The sequence below is a fragment of the Cryptomeria japonica genome, chromosome 3, assembly GCF_030272615.1.
Source record: "Cryptomeria japonica chromosome 3, Sugi_1.0, whole genome shotgun sequence".
NCBI lineage: Eukaryota > Viridiplantae > Streptophyta > Pinopsida > Cupressales > Cupressaceae > Cryptomeria > Cryptomeria japonica.
The window spans coordinates 94,722,473-94,740,850 of NC_081407.1; the positions used below are offsets into that span (position 1 = coordinate 94,722,473).

At 34.4% G+C, this 18,378-nt stretch overlaps 1 protein-coding gene across 1 annotated transcript; it reads left to right on the plus strand.

Annotated features, from left to right (window-relative positions):
- The first annotated feature begins 640 nt into the window (after positions 1-640).
- LOC131044076 (serine/threonine-protein kinase STY13) lies at positions 641-6,558 on the plus strand. Its single transcript, XM_057977347.2, has 6 exons — positions 641-2,392; positions 3,288-3,420; positions 3,862-4,057; positions 5,198-5,322; positions 5,427-5,585; positions 5,832-6,558. Exons 1-6 carry the CDS (start codon positions 2,136-2,138, stop codon positions 6,153-6,155), a joined length of 1,194 nt encoding a protein of 397 aa, XP_057833330.1. The 5' UTR covers positions 641-2,135; the 3' UTR covers positions 6,156-6,558.
- Positions 6,559-18,378: the final 11,820 nt, after the last annotated feature.

The following is an 18,378-nucleotide window of genomic DNA, read 5'->3' on the forward strand; positions in this document are numbered from 1 at the left end:
TTACATTGTGGAAATCTAATATCATTAATTCAACATATTTACTATCATGGAAATCTAATATCATTGATTCAACATATCTACTATCATGGAAATCTTATATCATTAATTCAACATATTTACTATTATGAATTTTTATTAAATAATTATAAATTAAAATAAAACAACTCAAAATTGATATCTGTAGTGAGGCCGCAATATGAATTTTTATTAAATAATTATAAATTAAAATAAAACAGCTCAAAATTGATATCTGTAGTGAGGCCGCAATATGAATTTTTATTAAATAATTATAAATTAAAATAAAACAGCTCAAAATTGATATCTGTAGGGAGGCTGCGATGAACTTTTTCACCTGATCGTGAGGCTGAGATAAACTTTTGCACGTGACTGGTGAGAATGGGATAAACTTCTTAAGGTGACTGGTGAGGCTGACACGTCTTCCCATATTATGATATATAAAATACCATGATATAGAAAATATATTTTATTTCCTCGAGGATAAAATTAGTGAATACAAGCAAACAACCATCGACTTTAACTCGGAGGGAGGATTACGTCTGAGCCGTAGAGAGTACAGTATTACCTTACAGGTAAAAGCTTCTCCAGATACGAAGTGCACATAGAGAAGAAATTGACCACGATGGTGAAAGAGGGGAAGAGGTGGTTCGTTCGTTGTGCTTTCATAGATGCTTCTAGGTGTTGCTCAAAATTCCATGTTCACGACTCGAAAAAGTGGAGGCCTATCTCTTTGTCCATGGAAATGGAAAGCACATGGGTTTTGGGGAGTCCCCAATGTGGGATTTTGAGCTATTTTTATTTTGTCTGAATTCTCTATCTTTTATTCAAGGTGCCCAGGACAGGGAAGAATGAAGGACACAAAGGACACTCCAAGGATCTCAACGTTCATCTACGTCAGTGTTCTTGGTGTTCTTGGTGCAGGGTATAGTTATACTGAGTCAAAGCCTCTGTTCAAGTAAAAACCAATGACCTAGTCCAGAGGAAGAGCATCCTATATTGGATTTTGGTTCAGTGGCACTCAGTGAGAGCTGGTTTTTTAGTCGTTTTGCTCCTCTGATATTCGACCAATTTGTTAAAAAATCATCATTGAAGACACCCACAAAATACCCATCTTTAGTCCTGTCTAATCAGGCTTATGCTTGAGCACACCCATAAAGTAGATTTTGTCTCAATCTGGGTCTTCAGGTGTCTTTGTTCAGTTGGTATTTGATGAATTTGCTTCAAAATCACTCTCTAAAAGACCCCCAAAACGCCCATCTTTAAGCCCTTCCTTGGTAGCATTCTGTTCGAGCGCACCCTTAAATAAATACGGTTCAATGGTTTTGAATCAGGACTTGGTTTTTCTTCCCTTTTTAGTTGGTATTTGATCAATTTTTCTTAAAAACTGTTCACTCAGAGACCCACAAGATTCCCATCTTAGGCTCTTCGTTGATATCCTTCTGTTCAATAAGATCTGGTGAAGTTTTACAATTGAAGACATTGGTTTTCTAGTTGAGAGGTTCTGTGAATTTGCGTATGGTGTTACTTTCTTAGTTGGCACGACCTTCCAAGCTCCGAACATTAGCCCCTTCTGTGTTAATACACTATGTAAGATTCTGCTGTATATCCTACTCTGTGACCTACTTTCCAATTTCGCTTGAAAACCTTCGTATTTAGCTGATTTCATCTGCTATTTTTTCAAATTTTGATTGTGGGACATTGACACAAGTCCATCTGTGTCTAAGTACAATGTTCCATATCCATATCTGTTTTAAACCCTATTAGTTCTAAAAACTGCTTTAAACAATTGACTGTCTCAGAAATTTGTCTACTTTATAGTTTATTGTGAAAGAGTGGTTTACTTTTTTTTGGATTCGTGTATCCTCATAACTGCTGGAAAGAATAATTTTGTAGCCGTACCCAAGAGCCCGGTTTATAGAACACATGTACAGAGAGTCCTTACCTCTCTAAAGCAGATTCCCAAAGCCAAAGGAGTAGGGAAGTACTTAGAAGCATGCAAGGAATCTATTTGCACATGCCCACTAACCCATGTTTATTGACTTCCAAATTGGCTAGCCATTTATGATTTACATTTGTGGTATCTTTTGGGGGCATAGAATGCCCTGTATCTAGGTATAATGTCCCATTCACAAATGGTTTCAGAGGAAGAGACAAGAATAGCAAGAATCGAGCCTGTAAAAGCTACTAGAGTTCTTCCAGAAGGCAATAAATCTGTTGGTCTGTACACAGAGCAGGAAGCTGTTCAGAGTCCGAGATCAATGCAGAGCCCTACTTATAATCTCCAAGTGGAGGAGAAATGGCTAATTGATCCTAAACTTCTCTTTGTAGGGCCAAAAATTGGAGAAGGTGCTCATGCAAAAGTATACGAGGGAAAGTAAGTTATTTTCTTCCTCCCTACTTTGTATTCTGGAATTTTAGTTATTTTCTTCCTCCCTACTTTGGGCTCTGGAATTTTTTCACCCTTGAGGCCCCTGAGAAACTTTCCATTTCACTCATCTCGTTTTTTTCTTTTGTCATTTGTCTTATATGTTGTTTAAGGTAAAGTTTTCTAATACCCAGAGGGTCCAATTTGACAAATTTATTTTAGAGATTGCTCAGTATTGAGCTAAGCTTCCCTTTCCCACGACAGATTTCCTTGTTCCTTGTCTACATACCGAGTGGATACTAAAGTTGCTTGAATATAACTTTTACTTAAAAAACATGTTTCCTCTTTACTATAAGAGTTGAGTTTTTGTATTGGCGCTGGTGAGGCTGAGGACTCGAACACTATCCCATACTTGTTGGTAAACAACTAATCCCAGCCTTTTGACAAGCCCTTTTCGCTTATTGCCTTGCAGAGGGTACTGAGCTCCAGATTACAAATTGTGGATAAATTACTACATTATTGTGGGGAGCATGAGCTCTGCCTGATTCTGACCCTGGGCTATTGTGGTAGGAAGCAGCATAACTTATAGCTAAAACCACAGTCCGGGGGATCATTTTGTCTGTTGTCCATAGAATCCATATCGGTAAGTCTACCAGATTAGCCCTTGTTGCTAAGAGAAATCCACTAGATGGATGGCAGTCTCCTAGGGGGTTTTTGGTTACATGTTTCTATGTTTTCATTTCTGAGTTTCAATATATTACTGTTTTACTTATCATCTTTTGTATGAACACATCAACTTGCAGAGAATGATGTTGATAATTGGGATGAACACTTTTTGTTTTGTTATGGTATTCAACTATCATGCTTGGTGAATTAGCAATATGATTTTCATCACACTTTGCAGGTACAAAGACAAGACTGTTGCTATAAAGATAATACAGCCTGGCGATAGCCCCGAAGAAATGGCCAAACGAGAGGGACGATTCACAAGAGAGGTTGCTTTGTTGTCAAAAGTGCAGCATAAGAATTTAGTCAAGGTTTGTTCTGCCAAGTCATTTCTGCAGTGAGTAGTTTTTAAAATAATGCCAAGTAACTCATGCAATAAGGTGCAATGGATCATTTTGTAGTGGTTTTCATTACAACACTGAAATACATTGTACAAGAATTAACTTATCACAAGTCAAAACATGTGGTTGACATTCAATATATCATTTATGTCTTGGTGGCCTGCAGTTATTTACCAGTCTTAGAACGAACTTCTTTAGGCCTGCTCTCTGAATCCTGAATTTAAATGTAATTTGTGTATGGAAGAACATATTAGATAAGTTTTTCCTTCGAACCACATTCTTGTGGTCTGGTTTTGAATGTGACCCAACTTGATATGCAATATATTATTTTTTTTTGCAGTTCTCTCTTTAACCACTTACACTTTTTCTTAGACAAATTTTTACATCTGAGCTGTCTATTTTTGTATACAGTTTATTGGGGCCTGCAAGGATTCAGTAATGGTGTTAGTAACAGAACTGCTGTTCGGTGGTTCTCTGAGGAAATACATGATGAACTTGCGACCAAAGCAATTAGATTTGCATCTTGCTCTCACCTTTGCACTGGACATTGCTCGGGTGATGGAGTGCTTACATTTAAATGGAATAATTCACCGTGATCTAAAACCGGGTATGGTTTATGTAATCTAAATTTTGTTTTCTGATTACACTTAGTACTCGTCTGATATTTTCTTCATGCACCTATTTATAAAGCAAAAACAAGAACTACATGCTATACTTAATTTTTAAATGTATATGTATTCATTTATTATCTAGGGATGGAATCATTACATCTGCATGATTTTATGTACAGTCAACTGATCAGTCATTAGTGGGAAAATACTACAGCAAATAGGCATTACACATGTCATGCTATAGTTAACTAGGTATTCTGATACCTCTTCTTTGTCTAGAGCTGGAAGGTAGATTACTTTGTTTAGATGTAGTGTAAAAGTTGATCTTGAGAAGAAAGGCATATGCTTTCAACTTTGTATGTGATATGGTCTGAGGTATATTCAACTTACTGCATGTGAACTTTTGCTGAAATCCTGCTAATGATTCTCAGTCGCATCACTTTAAGTTATGCCCAAATTTGTGAACCGTGCAGTGTAGCAGAACAGACAACATCAATGTCTGACAAACATTATACATTTCATTATCTTGTGTAGCAACTCTTTTATCTGTGGACTGTATATATATAAGTGTTCTTTAAGCACTGTGGCTTCTCCATATTATAGTAAAAAAATGTACTGGTTTCTGAAAGTTGTCTCTCCCTTCAATCTTTAAGCTTTTATTAACTAGCTGATGCAGCATCCATCTTAGACACATTTCCTAAATGCATCCTATTGCAGCATAAGAATTTGTTGCTTATGTTTAAATAAAAGACAATTGGAGTTGGAAATAACTATTACATCAATGTACCCACATTGGGTGTAGGTGGATTGGCAGGGTTCAGTTTGCCCCTGAGCTTGGTCATACACCAAAGAAAATGACCTAAAAAATGATCTTTACCTTTATTCCTTATCGGTACTTCTCATAAAAGTTCCAATCCTGAGTATGTGCCTGCCGTTTTTTGTATAATTTTATCTATTACTATACTATTTTATTTTCATTCTAATAATTTTTATCTGATAGTTATCATGATCTTCTTAAAGCGCTCATTTAAGTACCATGTGTGTATACTTTTTGCTGGGATGTTGTGAGGAATTTGTAGCTAACATCTTGGATTAATAAATTCTCAAAATTTCTAACATGTTTCTTCTTGTATCAGATAATCTTTTGCTGACAGCTGATCAAAAGAAAGTAAAGCTTTCAGATTTTGGACTGGCAAGAGAGGAAACTTTAACTGAAATGATGACTGCAGAGACTGGAACTTACCGGTGGATGGCTCCTGAGGTCCATATCTGTTACTTAGATTTGCTTCTTGATATTCATTTTGCCGTTTTCTGTTATTTCGACCCTTTTGAAATACCATTGATTCATTACCGTGCTTGCTGCAGTTGTATAGTACAGTAACACTAAGAAGGGGAGAGAAAAAGCATTATGATAACAAAGTAGATGTCTACAGTTTTTCTATAGTCTTGTGGGAGCTACTGACCAACCGTATGCCATTTGAAGGCATGTCCCATCTGCAAGCAGCATATGCTGCTGCTTTCAAGGTACATTGATTTATACCTGCAAACAGTAGCTATATAAAAGTTATTACTTAATATTGTATAGCTTTTCATTTTAATCTTTGGGGAAGGAGGATAATATATTTAGAGGTTGGAATCTCATTTCAAAATTATTCATTACTTACATAGTGGAATAGATATTGAAGAAAGAAGATTCCATAATTGCTTTTGGTTGGAAAAATGAATGTATATGAACTAAGCTCATAAAAATTAATACTTCATTTTTGGCAGAATGCAAGGCCAAGTGTAGAGAATCTACCAGAAGAGTTGGTCTTCATTTTGCAGAGCTGCTGGGCTGAGGACCCAAATCTCCGGCCTACCTTCACTCAGATAGTGCGGATGCTTAACAAATTTCTTTTATCTCTCCCAGCACCAGCAAATACTCCACCACAACAGATTGTTGCATCAAAAGACAACCACTCTCCTATGGACTCTCCAGCTACAAATTTGTTTGAGGAGAAGAGCCAACAGGGAGAAGGTACAAATACAAAGCCAGAGAACAAATCCCGAGGATTGCTCCTATGTATTAGTCAGTGTTTCTTGTCAGGAAATTGAGACAATCTTGTTTAGAGAAGCTGCTCTGTCTCACACTTCCTCATAAGCCTACTTGCACTGTATGGCATGCAAAGCTGTAGGTAAATCTACATTATGCACTAATGATTTCAGATGTAGTATGTAGTTGTACATTTAACAGTTCTCCAAAAGTAGCTTTGACTGGTGATGTGAAAAGTCACTTTATGGTTTAGCTAATGCAAACCATTGTATACTAGATATGGTCTTATACTTGTTCCATAAATCGTTACCAAACCCTCCAATCATCTGAAAAGTGAATCTATGCCATCTTCAAATTGGAGTATAAGATATAGATACTATCTTTGTTAGATAGATATGTAACATGATTGATACAAATTACAAAATGGTATTGATGAAAATATGAAATGCCAACTAATTATTATGAGCTTTTGGTGGACAACTTAATGCATCTGACTGACCTTCTAAGTAAGAGGTGTTTTTTGGTCAACATGGAAGGGAGTTCCTATCAGTAGTATTTACATTTACAATTATATATATACTCTATTTTGTGTGCTAAATATATATACTCTATTTGGTGTGCTAAATTGTGATGAGCATTTGACAGTAATTTTTTATTTATTTGTTGTGGGGTTCGTGGGGTGGTGGTTTTGAGAACTTCAAATGGGTTTGGTATCAAATTAATACTGTGTTATGTGTTATTCAAACTACCGTTACATACTACAGATGTTTCATTCTTGCTCCGGTAATTATTACCAATTTCTTAGAATCATTCTGAATTGATATTGATAGAGAAGTAGTCATGTTTCGATAGAAAATTCTATTTGTGAACATCTGATGTGAAATATTCTTGCAACCTTGCTGTGTACTAGATTTGCATTCCATGTAAGAGCTCCTCTAAGTTAACTTAAGGCCTAAGGGAGAGTCCGTATCATTGAGAAACATGATTTGCTGTTTCATAAAATTATATGCTTCTATATTTATATTAAACATCATAATATTATATATTTTGTTAACAGGAACCTAGTATTATCTCTGTGGATTCAGAGAGCAATAATCACTTTGGTGAGCTATATGTAATTGTTTTACATTGGTGTATAATGCGCCCCATAAGTCAGTTTAGATTTTCGAACATTCAAATGATATATCATTTAGCTCCTTGGACACCATGCTGAATGGAAAGGATATTAAGATCATTAACGCAATTTATTTAGGGAAGCTGTAGGTGCCCAATTTTTGAGGCTTCGCTGCTGTGTGAAATCTAATCTACAGAAATGTGATATTCTAAGATTGGAGGATATACATAAAGGTAAATTCCAACTGCAATAAATGTATACAAGTTTAGTGTAAGTATTATATAGAGTTCATTTCTGCCTTTCAGGAGTGTGGATTATATCATTACCCAAACCTGCATTTGGTGAATGGCACTAACGAGCAATGTCCCTTCTTTATCCGGAAGAGAGAGGAGGGGCCAACATGGAACAAAATTTCGTACAGTTTATAATTTATAATCAATGTTTGATGTGCATTCAGTGGATATAGTTATCGCTTCTATTTAAACTTAGAATGCTCTTCTGACATTTGCCTATGAAGAACAGTCATCTTCTATAGCAAACTTGCAATACTAATTGAAATTGGTTGAGTTAGCAAGAGTTGTGAAAAGTAGCTGGGAAATTTCAATTGTTGAGCAAGCATGGCAAGCAACTTTTAAACCAACACAATTTTTCTACTCTGATAAAAGAGAGCCCCATATATGTTTCTAACGTTTCATCCCCAAAAAATTCTTAATTGAACTTTCATCAAGCTCATAACTTGTCTTTTTCCTCTCAATGAAGTAAACACCAATTGTTCAAACTTATAACTACAAAAGGTTACAGATACCCTTACAGTCCTATCAACATGGTGTGAAGTTCACACAATTCTTTAGTGATCACATCCCAAGTGTCAAGTTTGCCTTGTGAAATTTAAGACAGTTCTTGATCTGAACTGTTAAGCCATAAGAACTGAAAAAGAGTTTTGACGCTAAAAACTTATACACAGTTTTATCCAAAAACCCTATGTCAATTCTTATCTCGATGAACTGTGTAAGAATTATGTCTGTAATGCCATGTTAAATACATAACCTTTAACAACCTGAGCACAATCCAAGCTAGAGGAAAGCTTAAAACCTTCTGTAACTTACTACCAGCTTGGATAGGTTTCACAAATTACAATGACCAACACCAATGTTACATGCTGATACCATCCTGCAATGGTTAAGAAGTGCTTGCTCTTAGAGGGTTTTGTAATTTTCACTTTTATCTTGTTTGTACATGTTCTCCAAAAATGTTGCAGAAGATATGCCGTGGTAATCAACTGATTGTATATGTTATGTAATCCTGATTGTGCGCAGAGGCTTGAAATGTTGCATTATACTTCAATTGAACAACCAACTTTGATGAACTATTATTCGACAGGGGAATAATCAATAAACTGAATAATGACAGAATGTACCATGATTGTCCAAATTCTTCCACACAGGTGTAGATCAAACTACCTAAGGTATGGCCTATTTTATCTATAATTTGGTTTGATTAGGGTCATTGTAGTCTCTGCTTGGTGTTATTAGTCAATTACAGCTTTCTCATGGGAGCAGCGAGCTCACCATACTTCCAGTGTGAGTTAATGTTCCTAGCAATGGTACACTGGTTAAGCGATAGTTTAGTAGGCAACCATTTAATGGTCCCATGGAGGAATGTTCTCACAAATTTATAAGTTGGCCTTGCACACATTGTTGGGTGCATTCTAGTAATATAAGTTTTCTCAAAACAGAAATTTTCCTTTTAACTAAAGTTTTACTCATGATCCTGCAAAATGCTTGAAAAGTTTGCTAAAATGTTTGAATGGGCACTGTATATTTCTAGCCCTCCACACTCAAGTACCTGGAAACTTGTTTACTGAAAAATAAAACTGAGAATTTTGCAGTTCTTTTGCAAAATAGATTATATGGAAAACCATCTTCTGCAATAAATGTAGTTTTAGTTTGGTGTTTAGTTGGATAGAGTTTCAATGCATAGGTATTATGAGTCATGACATCATTTGTGCAATTTATAGAAACTTTTAACAGTTTATGTATGATTCCTGGCCACATTTTGTTTGTCTGATGACAAATCGGGGTGCTCACATGAAATCTTGGATAGAAACTTTTATGAGATTGACAGAGGACCTCAGTGAATTTATGACATCATTTTTCCAATGTGTAGAAACTTTTAACAGTTTATGTATGATTCCTAACCAAATTTTGTGTCTGATGACGAACCGGCACGCTCACATGAAATGTTGGATAGAAACTCTAGCAGAGGACCTCAGTGAATTTGTACAGAATGTACAAAAGTGAACTTCATTGGGTGGTAGATTTTTCTCAAAAGAGTAGTTTGCATAAAATTATTGCACCTTGACAAAAGCAACCTCAAAGCATGTCCTAATTCAATGCTGTCTCAGCAATTGATCTTTGGTTTGTTATTCAAGAAATGTCCAAAATGGTATATGCTCTCAGTCTCCAAAGATTTGTCGAGAGTTTTTGTTTCTATTGATTGAAGTGTACCATAAAATAAAGATTACTTACACTGTTATTTTCAAACTCTCGGAGGGTGACAGCTTTGGTTTATAAGAAGAGTTTAACCTAACTGTTTGATCACATAAAAAATATTTGTCAATCATTTAAAAAGATTTACTGTTCTTCTTAAGGTATAAAATTCTCTTTGAAATTGTTTTCATTCATTTTAACTTCAATTTTTTATTCAAAATATTAGAACTGCAAATAGAAATCCAAGTTGGGTAATTATTAAAGGCTTTATAATTGTCTTGGCTCTTCTAAAAATTAAAGTAATAATTTGGCCATTTTCTTGCATCATCTAAATTCTTTTATTTTCATTTTTTATGTTGACAGTAAATTTATAATTCATTATTTAAAAAGCCTTGATTGTTTATTATTATATTTCCATTTTTTTTTTTTTAATTACATGACTGAAGTCCTCCCTCACCTTCTTTGAAATATTAGAGAAAGACAAACATATAGGTAGGTTGCGATTAAAAATATGAATAAAGAGACAAATATTTAGGCAGGTTTCGGAATAATTTAGTGTTGATTTTATTTTTTATTTTTATTTTTTAATAAATATCTTGACTAATGTGGGGAGAATCTAGAAGTGATTTTTATTTCTAATTTTTAAGATTATATATATAGCCTCAGGTATGGAAGCTGCCAAATTCGTTGTAATTGAGTTGCTTAAGTTATCTATTTAAAAAAGGATTTTGATAAGCTTCTTTTAAAACAAATATTCTTATGGATAGATCAACAACCATTCGATATTTATAATTTCAAAACATTAAAACAATTTTAAATGTTTGGTATTTTGAATAGTGTAGATTGGTGTTAAATGGTTGGCATAAGTTTATATTAATTGTAATGTAAATTATTTGAGTTAAACGCTGAGTTTTTTTTTTTTTTTAATATTTGTAATGATGAAATCATATATTTATGTTGTTTTTTATTTTCGTGTTTAGTTTTAAGTTTATTTTGAGAGAATTGTCTAACACAATTAGATGTCCACAAATGATGCAATTTCATGTGAAGTTGGTTTCATTTTCCAAATCTTTCACCTATTCCTATTTTCACACATTCTTACACATTAAACCTTATTCCATCCATTCCAACACATTTTCACACAAGCTACACTTATTTGCATCCCTTATATTTGGGCATTTATTCTTTACATCAAAATTACTATTTTGTTGTCCTAGGTTTATCCCATGGCACACATAACTAATCCTTAAAACTCAAAATTTGTACTTCTACTCATTTTTCTCCCATTATGAGTTGACTTGGTACATGTTTTGTGTGATTTATTGTTATGTAGTGATATTTTAAGCTATTTAGTGTGCATCTATCAAACATAACAACAAACAATATGCATTTAAGGAGTACATGTTAAAATGAATCTTTTAATTTGGAAAACAAATGAGTACTTAAATTGACATCATCATTCCAAAGCACTTGTATGTTTAAAGATTGTTATCCTTGATTACAAGGACAATCTTATGAAGGCGTTGGCTTAGGAGAACACAACCCTTGCAATCTAATGATATCACCTAATTGTTTCTAAACATTGCAATCCTTAACAAGTAGCATAGAGTAAACTTTCAGGTGAACTAGAGATTAGAAGCATTCAATTATCAGGATCAAATGCATGGGCCATGGATAAATCTATAGTTGTAGAAGAGATTAAACTTTCAGGTGAACTAGAGATTAGAAGCATTCAATTATCACGATCAAATGCATGGGCCATAGATAAATCTATAGTTGTAGAAGAGATTTGGAGCCATGCATTTGACTTGGAAATGTATATAATGCTGCATAGAATATGATATTGAAATATCCAAATTATCTATTTTTCTATGCCTCTATAATTGATTTCAAAATCTACATTAGAAGCATTGTCAACCTCATTTCTAGAGCTAAGTGCCCCAATCTTTTGCATTTAATTTCCTACCTTACCATTTGTATTTTGTTCACTCAAGTGGATAAAAGTTAATTAATATAGGTTAATTTATACTAAGTTGTATGCATTTCATTTCCTTAGCCTAGATTAAATTTAGGGACATGTAATTTTCTCTTACATTTTTGATGAACCCATTCACTCTAACATGACTCATTTTCCCCTTATGGTTTATTACCTTATTAGGTATTTTGTAGATATGATTTTTTTGATTGTTTATCCTTCACCTTGGATCAAATTAGGTTTTGAAGCCATCCTTATGTGCTTGTAATTGAATTTTTCATTTTAAAGTTTAGATTCACATTGTTTCATCTTTTACTTTCCCACTCACCCTTGCTTGTACATCATTGATACATTATTTATCATGACTTCTCATATTTTATCTATTCCTATTCTTCTTTCCTTATGATTCCTCTATCCTTTTATTCCTATGTATTATCATCCTATGGATAGATGTGTTTCCTCTAGCTTCATGAACTGTTGTTTCATCATGTGTGTGATTTTTCCTCCTCCATATATATTGTTATTTCCTACCCTTCTATTTTAGACACACTTCACTTTTTCATAAGCCTATTGTTGCTTCTACTCTTCCTATGACTAGTTATATTGAAACACATGAGCATGATGTCATATTATCTTTGAGAACTTCTTCTTGGACTATATTGATGATAATTTCAACCTAACCTCCTATGATGCAACTAGGGATCTTCCTTCATCTGTTGTTGATATATATAGTGACTTCATCCTTTCTACATCCCATAATAACTTTCCTCGTTCACCTGTGGGTTCCCCTACATGCATCTTTGCTTGTTCATCTTGCCTTTAAAGGAACACAATGATATTGATTAACCCTCACATATGTTTTCAATTCCATCTATATCTTGCGGCTCATGAATTTTTGATAATATATTTAGTAATGAACATATAATAGTTCTTAATATTTTGTTAATGTGGTTAATGACTTTTTATTTCATTAAGATTTTCTCTATGATGCAAACTCGTTTAACACACTTATGATATAGTCATCTAGTGGTAATGAAGATGTAATTTCCCTAACTATTATTTTCAGCAAATAAGTTAAATTATATATTTAATTTTTTTAATTAGATTTAGTAAAAAACCTAGTTTTTATTGATATTTTTACATTACATTGATATTCTAAATTTTTAAATGAAGCCCATAAATGATAGATAAAATCTAGATCCTTTCTTATATTTATTAAAATCTAAAATACATACACTTTATATTGCACAAGATAGCTATAATGACATACAACTACCACTCTTTATTTTCTTAATCAAAACATAAAACTACTATGATTGATCCAACAACAGACAATAGAGTACACAAACATGATTTAAGTTGGGATTCATGACTATGAAGCTCAATCACAACCTTTGGATGAGATCATCCTATGTAAATCCAAAGAGGTCTCATCCCTTGACTCATGAAACAAAAGGGTTTTCATCCTTTAATCTCCTAAAAATCAAAGGGTTTTTGTTCTCAAATTTGGTTGCTTGAACATAAGTGCTTAGAGAAAGTTGATAATTAGGGTTTTTGTGTAGAATAATGCATAATGATTAGTGAATGAACACATTCACTCTTTATATCATCCACATCAATGGTTGGTATCATATCTTTCCAAACTAATAGCTTAGAAAAACACGAGAACAAAGGGTAGCAAAAGATGCAACCATTTCTAAATGAAGCATGGTTGTCATTCACCTCTAACATTGTGATAGCATGTGAAATCACACCTCTTATAATTTGAACAATGTTTATATGGACAAGACAACACTTCTATATTTGTTGAGGCATCTAATTTGGCCATTAATGACACCCTGGATCATGCAAAGAAGGAGGTGGAAGTAAATAGAAAAAAGTGCAAGAGTTTCAAAGTTTGGGGTTCAAAGGTAGCTCATGACTATTACTATTTAATAGGGATCAAATTTTGACAGTTCCATGAGAAAGGTTATTAGGTAAAGGGAAGGCCAAAACTCTAGGCATGCCTCATAATTGATACTTGGGTAATGGGAAGGTCAATAATTTAATTTTGACAAGGTATGCAATGTAAAGGGTCAAAAAGTCAAGGTTTTAGAGATTGGGGGATCATGAAAAGGGTAATTGGGTAAGGGAAAATAAGATACTATTATAGGAATAAAGAAAAAGTGGAGCTGGGTACAAATGCATATTAGGAAGGGAAACCCCAAAACTTTGACAACTTGCACAAACTTGGTAAATTGAACTTACCTCCCCACTTAAATTTTTTTTAAACACAATAGAAACATGGGGGACAAAAAGGGAGAACACATGTAGAATTTGGCCAAGGGAGACACTAGAAATGGGGATTGGGAGTTTGGTCCACAAACACAATTTTATTGAAAAGGGGAGATGAAAAGTTTTCCCTTCCATTTTTTTTTCCTTGAAGTAATGTAAGTTCAAGTCTCTGTATCTTGCAGATTGAAAATCTATGCAAAGATTAATATTCCTTGATTCTTCCTCAGTGGCCTCCTTAATAGGTAAGTTCCTCCTATGAGTCAAATAATTTGCGACGATTCTATGTTCCAAAATTTTCACTCTAATTAAAAAAATGGCATTTATTGCTCTTATGAGTAACACTCCACTATCTACGAGAATTACATAAATGCAAGTTAGTGCATTATAAACACATAATGTCATATTATCTAAAAAGATCCAAAGGGCTACATGTTGGGTGGTGTTGCAGTAAAATCATCCCAAGTGAAACTGTAGACACCTAAAAGTTGCACAATGAATTAAGTGAATTTTATTCATTTAATTAATCTTAATTCTTCCTATTAATTAATATCCCTATTCTTCTAATAGCCTATCAATTAAATTAAGATTTAATTAATATACCCTTTTTCTATCTAAGCCATTTAAATAAATCCCCCTTCTATCCCATTTAATTAAATCCCCCCACTTGCAAAATCCTACAAATGCAAGTTGCAACCACAATTGAAATAAATTAATTTTATTTTAATTAAATTCTTCTCCACCCACTTGCAAAATCCTACATCTCCCACTTGCCTCTCTAAACCCCCCTTCTAAATTCTTCTAGAACCAATCTAATCCTAATCAATTAGCCTAAACCCTTCAATCATCCCCTTTCCCTAAATTTGAGGATGTCACTTCTCAAATTTGGAGTAAAGTCTTCCAAAGACATTAAAGCCTTTATGCCTTCAACAAGCTAACTTGTTGAGTTCCCCCAAATTTGGAAGGACTCTTACAAATTTGTCCCCAAAGTCTTCCAAACCATTAATGGTTAACTAACCCTTTTGGCATGGTTAGAGATTTTTTGCCTAACTCAACCTTCATCTAACCCAGGGGTCTCATCAAGCACTCATGGCTTAACCCTTGGTTATCCCTTTAACCCTTGCACAAGAATTTACCCCTTGGGTAAAAACTTTATCCAATGGATAACCCTAACCTAACCTTAACTCTTACCTCCTAAGGTAACCTTCATGTCTTCTCAAGCATTTAATGCTTCTTTCATCTCCTCTCAAGCAACCTTTTGTTGACAATTGTCACCATTTCATTGGTGATAATTGAAAACATGGATTGATTAACTTTCAATCTTGGCCCTTGTTAAGATTATCCAATCTTGACCATCTATTGCCCTATTTTCTTTATAAATAGAGCCCATTCCTTCTTCAAAACAATCAAGTCTTTGTGCATCAAAATTATAGTCTCATAACATTAAGCATATTATCTCTCTTTGATAGAATAGCATTTTAGATCTTTTTGATAGCATTATAATCTTATATTTATCATGTTAATCTCATATCATGTTAGCTTCATCTTAGTATCATTTTCATACTAGTTTAAGCTTCATATCAATATCTTGCATCCTATCATCATCTAGTTTCATATCTAAATCATCACTAGGATGTTGGTTGCATTCCATTTAGATCTTAGAATCATTTAAATCTCGTTCTTTAGGTTGTCATCTTAAAGAATCAAGTGCTCTTCCAAGCTGAGAGCCACCTTGAATCTTGAAGATCCTTGGAGATAGAGGAGCATGGAACGATTTAAAGAGTTTAGATTCATTTAACTTTGTTTTGTTTGGATTTCTAACCGCTAATGCAATGTTTCATGTGTGTGTTTGAATTGTTTTCTCCTATTACAGGTTGACACCACATTTTCAACATACATTTTTGGCGCCCACCGTGGGGCTCGTCCCCAAAAATAACATCGTTTTTCATGCAAGTGAAAGACAACAATCACGCCAAAATACCAGAATAGCGCATCTGGAACTTTCTGTAGCGCATCTGTGCTAAACTTTAGCGCATCCATGGCACATATTTTTGCATAGAAACCATCTTTTAGCGCATATCCCTCTCTATTATTTCAGTGCATAGGAGTACTGTTTTAGCGCATCCAAGCCTCAAAGTAGCACATCTAGCTGATTGTCTAGCGCATAGACATAATTTCTTAGTGCATCTGCTCTATAGTTTAGCACATAGAGTTGCCAGAGGCAAAAATTTGTAGTAGAGTAAAAAATTAGCCTTGTGGGAGGCAGAATATATATGGAATATAACATTTAAGTATAAGTGACATTTCCATATATATTGTCAGGATGTTTGAGAGGGGTTTCAGACCTCTAGGAGTTATAATGCAAAATCTAGTTTTTGGAAGATCCTCCAAATTTCAGACTTAGTAAAATTTCAAAGCATTTCAGGATTAGGATTGTAAAATTTGTAACCAAGATCAGAATTTAGGCTTGTGTAAGCCCACACTAACATTTGATCACTGACTGTATGCAGGTTCTAATCTTTTTTTTGTGCAGGGGAAGGAGTTAGTGTAGAGGCTTTAAGTTTCTTTTTTTACTTTCTTTCAGCAAAAGTTGGTTAAAAAGAATCCACTCTCCCTTCCTGTACAAGTTAAAATAAACCTCACATTTTATTTTGGAGTACATAAAATGAACCTCAAACTTCTATTTGGTGCTTAAAAGAAAATTCATCTCTCTTTATTGCAAGGTAAACAGAACAACAACTTCATATTTGCTTTCTTGCAAGATTAGAGGAAAAACACTTCATTTTGGAAGCTATAGAAAGAACCAAACAAACTTACTTTTAGCCAAGTTAAAACAAACTTCACCTTCCTTTGGTGCCTAAAAGAATCAATCTCAATTCATTGCAAAAGGAAAAATAACCTCATCTTCATCTTATGCAAAGCAAAGAGGGAAAACTTTTCCCTATCGACTTTAATTTTGTTGACCAAAATCACGATTTACTTTGTTGACCAGGCTTATTTTTCAAAGGTTTTCGGAAATACACACTTTGCTATGTAGGGTTAAAAGGAACACCATGCTTGTTGGAGCAACATCTCCAAGTATAAGTTAGCAAATCATTGTCTTGAAGGCTAAAAAGAACCTTGTTTGCCTTGTCTCGAAAGTGGAAAGTATATGCTCTCCCCTTAACTGGGTGATCAAAAAGCCAAACCACTCTTATGCTTTCTGTACTTCAAGCATTTTAAATCCTTCAGTAGGCCTGCCCTACCAAGGAGCTAAAAACTCTTAAAGCCATTTTTGGTCGGTGTGAGGGGAACGACCTAAGTGGGAAACAAATTTAACCCCAAGTGTTCTAACCCACTATAATCAAAAGTGGGGGGTGACGAAAGTCCCTTTCAACGGTTTCACGCAGCGATTAGCCTTCCCCCAGTATCTTTACGATATGTAAAGCCTTTGTTCTAAAGGTTGGGAAGCCTCCCGAGGGAGTTTCTCACTGACGGCCGAACAAGAAGCTTGATTACGAACCTTAGCATTAGAAACTTTGATTTGAGTCAGTTGCCAAACATTGACAATATCATAGTGCAAGGGTGGGGAAGAATCCACCCCCAAGATTACTCACCATATATCTCCCAAGATAACTACTCAATTGTGAAGTGATTCACTTTGGGCTAATTTCTGGCAAAAGGCAAAAAATGGGCACCCCCTAGGGAGTGACAAGACTGTTTGAGTTGACAGAGTATCAAGACTAGTGGGCTATGATATTGTCAATGACCTATGAATAAAGAGTCTATCTAATGTGTCTTTTGTTGTAAATCAAACCAGTGATAACATCAGAGATTTGAAAACATCTTCAAAAGAACATACATTCAATGTTTAGCATTAGGATGACCATTGCCTTCATGTGTGCTATGTATTCTTGTCACAAATATTAAAATATCTTGAAAAGTATCCAACAATCAAACTCAAAAGTCAGTTCAAACAAGGAAAAATCATAAAGTGGAGAAGATTTCCAAATCCAACAAAGCATCTTTTGAGATGGTTATCAACATTTCAACTCTCTTTAAGAAAGACTTTCATCCAACAAGATTAGGGGAATATCAAACCAAGTGATCAAGAGTTTATCTATTCGACTTAGTAAGCTTGAGTATCCAAAATGAAATCATCCATCAAAATCACAAGTGTTAAAATTTAAAAACAGCAAAAACAGAGCAATCATGGCAGTTTAGCGCGTAGGAGCAACTTCCTAGCTCATCTAGAACATTCTCTAGCACATACGAGATGAATCTTAGCGCTTTCATCAGTCAAAATAGCGCATAACCAGTATCATACTGGTGAAATTTTAAGTAGCGCTTTCTAGCATCAGTCTACCGTATTTAGACATCAGCGTAGCGCATTCAAGACATATCATAGAGTTTTCAGTCCAAAACAAAAGCGTGTAATCGGGACATATTAGCGCATA

Bases quoted from the DNA above. Each gene is read 5' to 3' on its own strand.
- LOC131044076 (XM_057977347.2), top strand. From the start codon at position 2,136: ATGTCCCATTCACAAATGGTTTCAGAGGAAGAGACAAGAATAGCAAGA. The intron at 3,421-3,861 runs GTTTGTTCTGCC...TTTTGTATACAG, and splicing joins AGCATAAGAATTTAGTCAAG to TTTATTGGGGCCTGCAAGGA. The intron at 5,323-5,426 runs GTCCATATCTGT...TGCTTGCTGCAG, and splicing joins ACCGGTGGATGGCTCCTGAG to TTGTATAGTACAGTAACACT.